The sequence below is a fragment of the Siniperca chuatsi genome, linkage group LG13 (genome assembly GCF_020085105.1).
Source record: "Siniperca chuatsi isolate FFG_IHB_CAS linkage group LG13, ASM2008510v1, whole genome shotgun sequence".
Taxonomy (NCBI): Eukaryota; Metazoa; Chordata; class Actinopteri; order Centrarchiformes; family Sinipercidae; genus Siniperca; species Siniperca chuatsi.
In genome coordinates this window covers 376,416-386,619 of record NC_058054.1, presented here as the reverse complement: position 1 = coordinate 386,619, position 10,204 = coordinate 376,416, and the positions used below count along the sequence as shown (strand labels likewise).

Genomic DNA, 10,204 nt, shown 5'->3' with positions numbered 1-10,204 from the left:
ACAGAGGCGTTCAGTTTGGTTTCAGGTTTTATAGACATTTGAATTAATAGATTTATAGAATATAAACAAGCTTCTTTCCCTCCTCGAACATCCGTCCGTCACCTGATACACAAATAAATAATCTGACCTTTGACCCCGACAGTCACCCGCACATCATACTGAAGCCGGCTCGTCCTCCAGGTCTTTGGCGCACGCACCATGTTACCATGGTGACGCTCCCTCCTCCCTCCCCCGCCGGACAGCCGTGTGCACTCAGAACTACAGTACCCATCAGCCCCTGCTCTCACCACAGAAAAACTCCCAGCTCCATCATTTTGATTTTATAAAACAGTGACGCCCGAAAAACAGAGTCCCACACATGCATCAACATCGTTACCATGGTGACCAAACTTTATAAAAAGGGACTCCACCCCACCCCCAAAAAAAGATAGAATGTTTGTTCATCCGCACAGCGACCAATCACATCACAGCCTGCACTCAGCGATCACGAGGACGCATTAAAGGACCGGTCGGGTGTTGTTTCACTTTTCTGCTGACCATGTTCCAAAACAAGCCACCGTCACACCTGAGCAGGTGCGGGCACGACGTGTTCAAGGACACTCAAAACACTTTTAACGTGAGACATTTTAAAATTCATTACATCCATGTTTACTTAGTGTTGCAGCTGAAGTCACAGCGGTCACGTTCTTGTGTTGGATGACACGAAGAGGAGCGGACACATATTGCACGTTGGCTTTTCAAGGCTGATGACACTGTTTAGACAATAAATAGAAATAAATGTAGTATTCTCCATCAGACCATCGAGCGGTTAGAGGAGTTGGGCTCTGCGAGGAGGGTTTGGACTCGTGGACTCTGCGGTGGATTTATCTCTGAACAGAAGCCAGCGGCTCCCCGCAGGAAGGAGATCGACGCGAAAACTTACGGATGATTTGGAAAATGGTCAGAAAGCAGCGGGAAGGTCCTTTAAAAAGCCGCACAGCCCGGTGGGAGTCCGTGAGTCGACCTGCGCGTTAATGTGCACAGCTGCAACTACACGTTATTTTCACTGTTGATTCATCTGTGGACAATCGTTTGGATTAACGGGTCACTCACCTGGATTATAAATGTTAATCAAAAGTTGTCAGAGTCCACGTGACATCTTCAAATGTCTGGACCAACAGTCCAAAACAGTAAAATATTCAGTTTACTGAGATACAAAACAAATCTGAGACAGCAGGGGATGAGGAGGTTTTATAAACTGATTAATAAAAGATATAATTAGCAGATTAATTGATAAAATAATTGTTAGTTGCAGCTGTAATCTGAATAAACATTAACGTGAGGACATCATCGCTCTTTTCCTCCCTGATGTTTGACTGACAGGATTTCACCGTTCAGAAGGCGAACAAACTGCTGATCTCGATTCAACCCCAGAACCAGGATTCAAACTACAGGCCTGAAGCAGCCGTGATATCACACACACACACACACACACACACACACACACACACACACACACACACACACACACGCGTCATAGCGGGACGTCCAGCAGCTTCTTGTGCAGGTACTGCTTCACCTCCTCGATGCCGTTCAGCTTCTCCAGCTCATGGTACGGCAGCTGAGAGGGGACAAGAAAGACAACAGGTCACACGACAAACTGATAAATCCTAGAGAAACACTCCAGTACAGAGATCAGATCTGTTTAGCCTAGCTTAGCACAAAGACTGGAAGCAGAGGGAAACTGTTAGCCTAGCTCCATCATCCACCTTCTAACAACTCCAGTCTGTCTGATTTACATGTTGTTTGTTGAACAGGTGCAGAAAGAGAACTGAAAAAGGAGACATGGGGGTTTTGGCAGCAGCTCTAAAGTCCTGAACTCATAGTGGAGCTGTTGGTTTGATCTCTGTCTGAACTAAACCAGCTGACTGCGGGAAGAACTGCTGACTAGCTGGTTAGCTAACAAGAGACAACATCTTGACCAGGGATCGTTCTTGGTCTTGGCACATGGAGTCTGAGTGGGCCATGTTGTGGCGGTAACCCAAGAACCCGCAGGCCCAGGGGAGCCCTGAAGTGACAGACCGGTATAAGGAGGTCAGAAAACCTGCAGCTTCTGTTCGGGAGTCTGGGGAGACCATGGAAAAGGACTTTTGCTCGGTTCTGACAAACCATCAGACGACTCAGGAGGGGCAGGCAGGGCTTCGTCCGGACTGTTTTCAGCAGAAAACTGCGGACTTGGACTGAAGATATTGTCGGAGGGTGGAATAAACACTTTAAGCAACTCCTGAACCCGACTGACAAGTCGTCAGTATAGTATAATAAAGTATTTCTGATTCTGATTCTGTCCATTGAAGAGTCAGAGCTCGGGGGAAGACTCGTCCGTTTCACTAGTCAAAAGCTCTGAGCAAGGTGTCAACGGTGGATGAGATTCACCCTGAGATGCTGAAAGCTCTGGGCATTGTGGGACTGTCTTGGTTGACTATTCAATGTCGCGTGGAGGTCAGAGACTTGTGGACTGGCAGACCGGGACGATGGGTCCCATTTTTAATAAAGGGGAGCGGAGGGTGAGCTCAGTGCTGCCACCGCGACACGGCGGAAAATGGATGGAAGATACAACATGTAAGACGAGACGTGACTCTAAAGAGACGAGGCGGGACAAAAAGAACTCAGGATTTGTAGGTACTGGTCTAAAACATTTAAATATGTCCGGTGTGTGAGTTGTGGGTGGCGGCTGACCTGTAGGATGATGTATCCCAGCAGCCTCAGGTGTCGGTCCCTCATGGCCCGAGAACCAACCAGAACCTCAGAGTTGTGGCAGTAATGCCACTTATCATTGACAGACATGATGACCCTGCAGAGACCAGACACAGTTTCACATTCAGTCACACTGAACTGTATGGCGATGGAGTCCATCAGGCAGAGAACAGCTTCTGTTAGTAACTCATCAGAACCAGTCTGATCAGGTTTAACCAGGTTTACTCAGACAATGAGGTGGACTGACCTCCTGATCTGTCTCTGGTCTGTTAGTGGGTTGTCGGCGTCGGGCCTGTCGGGGGCGTGGAGCTGTGGTGGTGATGGGGGCCCTCTGTCGGCCCCAGACCCCTCAGAATATGTCACGCCCTCGTAGAATCCCGGCAGCTCGCAGTCTGTCCCCTGGCCCCCCGGGGCCCCTGTCCCACCCTCGTCCTCCAGGATCTTCCCGATGGAAAACTGGAACAGTGAGACCGGGGCCGTGGCCCCTGCAGGTCCTTGGGTCCCGGGCTGGGCCAGGCTGTCAGAGGGGGGGCTGCTGAGCGTGGAGCTGTCCTGGCTCTCCAGAGAGTGCTCCTTTGCCAGACTGGAGTAGTACTCCGCTGCAGGGACGTAGTAGTGGCCATAGTCCAAGGGGCCGCCATTAGTCCCAGGCCGTGGAGGCCCCGAGGCTACCGTGGCCCCCGCCGTGCTGCGAATGTGGTGGGGGAGGAAGGACCTGGGCTCCATGGCCCCGCCCATCACCTCACCCACCTGACACGGCGGCTCTGCACCCTCCTCCAACGCTGCGAACGGAGAGAACTTCTGGAACTCTGAAGTCATCACGGCAACAGCACCATCAGCTGGCTTGGACGCCACGGCGACACAGGACGGAGGAACGATGCTGAGAGCCAGACCAGCTCCGGTCCTGATGGGTAGAACCCGACCAGAACTGTCCATCCACAACACAAAGTCTGGAGACGAACAGATGATAATGATGAGATTACAACATTCAGATTATAACATGAAAAACTGCAGTAATCAGTGTGTAGTACTCGATGTGTAGTACCTGTGTAGTAGCCCGGGGCGAGTACTTCGTCCTGTTTGTAGTTCTGTTCTCCAACCAGCTGTCGCAGGGCCTCAGCCACCAGACCTTTATAGCTGTCAGGACACAAACTGATCAGAACCAGTTGCAAGTGGCCCAATCCAAGTTTAGAACAAGTCACAACTAGCCTGAAGAACTAGCCCCAACAAGCCAGAGCCGGCCAGCAGTGTCTATCAGATATAACCAGAAAAGGAATCAGAACTGGTCCAAACCAGTCAGAACCAGTGACAGAGGGTCAGAAACTGTGCCAGCCGTACTAGAAGTGTCAGTCACAACTGGTGAAAACCAGTCCGCAGTACCAGTCAAACTGGCCGGAAGAACCCGTCAGAATCTGTTAAAACCGTTCAGGAGGACCAGTCAGGACTGGTCAGAAGTGATCGGGACCAGTCAGGACTGGTCAGAAGTGATCGGAACCAGTCAGGACTGGTCAGAAGTGATCGGGACCAGTCAGGACTGGTCAGAAGTGATCGGAACCAGTCAGGACTGGTCAGAAGTGATCGGGACCAGTCAGGACTGGTCAGACCCACTTGAGTACTAGAAAGAATAATTGCTGCTAATGCAGATCAAGTTCTGCTGAAATTGATACCTATCGACATCTTTTCAACATTAAAAATGGCTCAGCTAAATAACAGCAACAAGTTTGTACCTGTGTGTACAGGTGTGTCTGTGCGTTACCTGTACTTGCGGTTGACCTCATCAGCAGTCAGGGCGTGGTCAAACATAAGGACCTTGTGGGCATCCTGCAGTCGTGGTCCGGTGTACTCGCGGTACTCCAGCTCCACAGCAGCATCCAGCAGAGAGAGGTACCGCCGGACGATCAGAGCGTACGGACTGTCTGTGGGGGGGGATTGCACTTTACATTCGGCTCTCTTCTGAGGAAACCTCAGAACAGTTTGTTTCAGAATATTTACTCTGAAAAACATCACAGAAAAAAATCCAAGCATCTGGTAACAAGACAGAATCTGAAAAACCCTCTCGTGACTCTACAGTCTTACTGGGAGCTTTACTGGTTGTTTTTTGGTACTGACTGGTGACGTTGCTGATGAAGGCGGAGGAGAAGACTCGGTGCAGCACCAGGCCGGGGAAATGTCCCAGCTGGAACAGAGACATGAGGATGTTGACAGTGGCGAGCGGCGAGCTGAGTGCCTTCAGCTCCACCACCTCCTCCAACCGAGAGAAGAACTGCTGCTCGTTGGACGGACGGTAACTCATCCTGCTGAACGGGAACACCAGCTTCTGGATCACCTGAGGACACGCAGAAAAAACACACCTGCAGAGTCCTGTACAAAAGTACTGAAGACCACGCGACCACCTGTCCAGTCCTCACCTTACTGTCCAGATACTCGGCCTTCTTCACCAGAAAGTCGGCGATGGTGTCGAGCAGTCGAGTCTCTCTCAGTCGATGGCGAGCGATGTATTTGGCGATCAGGGCCATCGTGTAGGGAGTGATGCTGTCCACCTTCTTTGGCAACTCCTCTGTTTGAGAGCAACACATGACAGGTCACATGGTCCATTCAGTCAACATGGTGTCAGAGTCTTATGGAACGCCACGTGTGCAGTAACGTCTTAGAGATTTCTAGGTCAGACTGCATTAAAATGCGCGTTAACGTGTAGAGTTTTGTGGCATTAACACAAAATGTTTCTACACGTTAACCATCTTTTCTGGTTGTGGCCAACGAGGGACGCAGGCTCCTGTAACGAGTGCGCAGACGCCCACATCAGCACTTTCTGCGCATCGCGCTCCCTGGCGTTGCCGTTCGACAGCATCGACGCCACCTTCCTCACGAATACGTACGCGCGCCTTCATTCAGGGTCCCTCATTGGCCACAGCCAGAAAAGCCGCGTTACGGCGTCAGTCTTTGTGTTAACGTGTAGAAACATGTCGTGGTAATACTGCAAAGCTCTACGTGTGAACGCACATTGTAATGTCGTCTAAACAAGAACTCTAACATGTTTCTGGCACAAACGGCTTCCCGTAAAGTCTGTTTCCCACAGAGCTGACCTCCATGGCTGGAAGGACTCAACATAACGAGATCAAAACAGCGCAGCTGAACCTGTGAGGACTCAACGTGGCGATGGCACTGTGTCAGACCTGCCGGAAGGTTTGGGTTCCATTTTGGATCCGGATTCCAGTGGACAAAATACCTGGATTCACTCTGATGCTAATGAATCTGTTACTGAACTTTCATCTCTCCTGGTTCTTTATTAGCAAAGATCAAAACGTTCAGGTAGCAGCTTCTCATCTACAGTCAGCACCGACTTTACCTGCCAGGCTGCTGACGAACCGCTCCTGTCTGTTCTGGTAGAACAGGTGAGAGCTAAAGATCAACTCCAGACTCTTGTTGCTTGCCTCCCGAGCGCACGCCGCCAACATCTCATCCAGCAGCGCCATCTCCTGGTCACGAACACCGCTGACACTCGCCAGAGTGTGTTTGACCAGACGCAAGATCTTCCTGAAAGACGGAGGAAGACGGAGAGACAAAAGTCAGAAATATCCAGAGATCAAAACTGTGTTACTATATATAAACGATATGTTTCACTATGTAACAAAAAGCCTTTAAAAAGGACCCAGATTTTTCAATTAAGGCACAAATTCAGGTGTTCCCCCCAATTTGGGGTAATTATTGGATTATAATGTGTTAAAATGGTATGAATTAAGGGACGTCTTTCATGTTATTCAAAGATACCTTAACCTGTTAAAAATGACTTACTGTATTCCAATCCGTTAATTATCCCCTTAAAACCGTATTAACACCTCACTGACATCAGGACGAATGAGCTGATCATTAAACACGTATCGTCTCACCTGTTGGCGAGCAGTTGCTCAGGGTTTGGATGCGTGTTGTTATTGTTAGCGCTGGCAGCGTTAGCGCCCCCTGCCGCTGCTGCAGGTTCCTGCGGTTGCAGCGAGCGCCACTTGAGTCTGTAGTACGACAGCAGCAGGAAGAGCGTCTGCGGGTGGCGCTCCCTCTCCAGGTTCTTCTCCAGGCCGGCCAGGCAGGCCTCGGTCAGGGGGTGCTGGCTGCCCGGGTGGAGCTTCATACTGGAGCTGAACACCATGGACACGTCCTTCTGGTTAAACTGGTTCAGTCTGGACTGAGACTCCGCCTCCAACACCTGAACCACCTGAGAGTCACTGGGAAGACCTGAAGAGACCCGACACAGACATCACAGACATCAGAGCGCCTCAGACCAGAGCTTTAACGTTCAAGAGTCACCAACATCCAAACAGGTTGCATCAGACAAGCTGGAACAAACCTGAATCACAGGTGAGCAAATACAGATGTGCGTCTGTAAACATGACACGTTTCCTGCGCGTCATTTTAATTAAGTGTTGAGAGTCTGCGTTGCAACGCGGCTACTTTCCCGCTGGAAGTTAACGCGTCACTGCGTCTCTGTACGGACTGAGTTCAGTGACCCAGATTCAACCATGAAGGAGCAGCACGCACCTGCACACCTGTGGTAGTGATCCCCGCTGCTCACCTGGTTCACCTCCTCCCCTGTTTTTGTTCTGAATGAAATGACGTTTCGTGTGTCAGGATCCTCTTTAAAGAAGATGCTGATATCAGTTCAGTTTGAAAATGTTTTATATCTTTAATGGAAATGCAGACTGTTGTATGATGATGTCACACATAAGCAAATTATTTCATAATCTACTGCAGGAAGTTCTCAGGTAGGCTGTAGCTACGCTCCACTGAGACAGACAGGTGGAGGCTCACCTGAGGGCACTTCCTCCTGACAGTAAAGTCTATTAAACACCAGCTGATCATTGATTTCTAACTGGTTCCTGTGTGATGCTTTAATCGGGTCGACTCACCGAGCGCTGCCACAGCGTACAGACAGTTGACGATGCTGAAGTTGTCGAACTTGGCGCAGTCGTTGACGATGGCGTTACAAAGCGTCTGGAAGTCCTGCTGCTCCAGGATCTGACGTCTGTCGCCGCCCTCTGCCCCTCCTCCCGCCGCCTCGGCGTCGGTGTCGTCCCCTCCGGATCGTGGCGGCGGCGTGGCCTGCAGCAGCTGTCCGATCTTCTGCAGGGCGACGGGGTAGTGGTTGTGGGAGATCTTGGCGGGGTTCTGGGTGACCCAGCGCAGCACCTCGTCAGGACGCCGCGAGCGCTCGATCAGACGCTTCATGGTGAAGAACGTGTCGTAGCTCATCTTCTCGTGGATGAAGTTCCACGTCTTCTTCTTGCTGCCGGCGGCGGCCCCTCCGGCCGGGGCCCCCCCTCCGTACGTGTGGAAGTGGGCGTGGTGCTGGTAGTGGGGAGGAAGTGGGGGTGGGGCCATGTGGGCAGGCTGCGGGTGGGGGTGAGGATGGGGGTGGGGGTGGTAGTGGTGGTGGAAGTGAGCTCCTCTGTGGGCGTCGGGTCGGCCCTGGTACAGCGGGTAGGCGGGGGGGGCCGGGTGCGGGTGGTGGGGGTGGGGTGCCTCGAGCATGGCCAGCCCCGCCCTTCGCCCCTGTTTAACCCCACCCCCACCTCCCCCTCCCCCTCCTCCTCCCCCCGCAGTGCCGTAGAGGCGGGCGGCGTACATGGCGACAGACTGAGCGGCGGGGCGGGGGGGGCAGGGAGGGAGGCGGTGAGCTCGGCTCAGGAGGCGCCACCCAGTGGACAAACACAGCATAGTCCAACAGCCAGGCCGCCTGGAGGCAACGCCACACCACTCCTGCAGCGAAGAAGAACAAGGAGGTAAAGAAACAGTTCCACAGCTAGCCGAGCGCCGCCCAAACGCCAAACGTCCGCCTGCCAGCTGATCAACAGATCGAGCCTGGTTCGTTTAATCTGAGCGTCGCAGACGGTTTACGTGGTGGAGCAGGTGAGTCGGGTCCACGTCCTCACGCTGGACCACCAACCCGCCACGGCGTTACAAGCCACGACAGACGTGCAGCAGTTAGCCGGATCCGCCGCAACGAGCTGCTGCTGGTTTCAATGGCCCAATGGTCGAAAGCTCCAGATAAAGTAAGTAACCATTGAGTTTCATGACGCACTAAAGATATTCAGTTTAAAATTACGTAAAACAGAGAAAACCACCAAATCCTCCAGGAGGAGTTTCAGGATTTTACCAGATCGATACCTGATCGATCGATTAATCGACTCAAGCTGACAGCAGCTCACACACACACACACACACACACTCTCCCTGCTCACCTGTCCGTCACACACACACACACACTCTCCCTGCTCACCTGTCCGTCACACACACACACACACACTCCCTGCTCACCTGTCCGTCACACACACACACACACACACACACACACACACACACACACACTCCCTGCTCACCTGTCCGTCACACACACACACACACACACACACACACACACACACACACACACACACACACACACACACTCTCCCTGCTCACCTGTCCGTCCTCCTGCTAACTTCACCTGGCTGCTGCCCAGGCCCACATGCTAACGTTAGCATGTAGCCGGCTTGTTAGCCGGTTAAACCTCCTGCTGCGGTGTCAGCGCTGTCACAGATACGTCACTAATATGTCAAATGAATATGATGACGTCACGCATTATTTGACGTTGCTGTCGCGTTTGTTTCCGGCGGTCAGTCCAGCTAACGTGAGCCTGTTAGCTGCTAACTGACGAACGGCCGTCAGTTAGCAGCTAACAGTCGCTCGGGCGGTTATTTGACCGGCAGCGCGAAGCTAACTGAGGCGACAGGCTCCAGAGATTAACTAGCTTACAACAAGCTAACCGGCTACAAGCTAAGCTAGCTGTCAGCGCCGGTCCTGCAGCAGCTGATCTGTTAGCCTGTTAGCCTGTTAGCATCGGTCCGTCCTCCCAGCAGCGCTGCGGGATAACCTGGTTATTAACCGGGTAATTAACTCGGTTATAACCCGGGTTAACCGGGTGGTTTGAGCCTGACAGTGACGGCGTGTTTACCTCATAGCTCAGTGACACCGGCGGCTCCGCGCTGCTGAAACACCTGAGGCCGCTGAGAGTGCAGGTTCACCGGGGAAACAGTCAGCGGTCAGCCGTCTCATTCCTCCACACAGCCCGCAGACGCCATCCTCGTCTACCCGGCATGCAACTGCAGGAGCGGGGGGAGAGTCCGACAGCGCCCCCTGCCTGCTGCTCCGTTATTAGCCACCTCCACACATCTCTTTAATATTGATCACATGTTAATAGTATTATTACTGTTTAGCGTGTGTATGTAGCATATAATGCACATATATTTATATAACATCATTTTATAGATTATTATGTATTTTTATTAATTCTTATATACCTAAATCTGTATTATGTGTATTACACGCATCGTTTGCACAATTCCTGTATGAAGTCTGATTGTAATGTGTATATATAGCTGTTTAATGTCTTCCCCCTGACTTCTCTCATTTCATCTGTTTTTATTCATCTGATTCAAATACT

General features: G+C 51.7%; 1 protein-coding gene across 1 annotated transcript; it reads right to left on the bottom strand.

Moving 5' to 3' along the window:
• Positions 1–14: 14 nt before the first annotated feature.
• fastk (Fas-activated serine/threonine kinase) lies at positions 15–9,898 on the bottom strand. The gene is made up of 11 exons (XM_044219560.1): positions 9,716–9,898; positions 7,632–8,481; positions 6,621–6,960; positions 6,080–6,267; positions 5,142–5,290; positions 4,843–5,059; positions 4,490–4,649; positions 3,779–3,870; positions 2,981–3,683; positions 2,716–2,830; positions 15–1,600 (listed from the first exon to the last, which is right to left on the bottom strand). The coding sequence occupies exons 2-11, from the start codon at positions 8,437–8,439 to the stop codon at positions 1,514–1,516; spliced, it is 2,859 nt and encodes a 952-aa protein (XP_044075495.1). The 5' UTR covers positions 8,440–8,481; positions 9,716–9,898; the 3' UTR covers positions 15–1,513.
• Between the last annotated feature and the right edge of the window lie 306 nt (positions 9,899–10,204).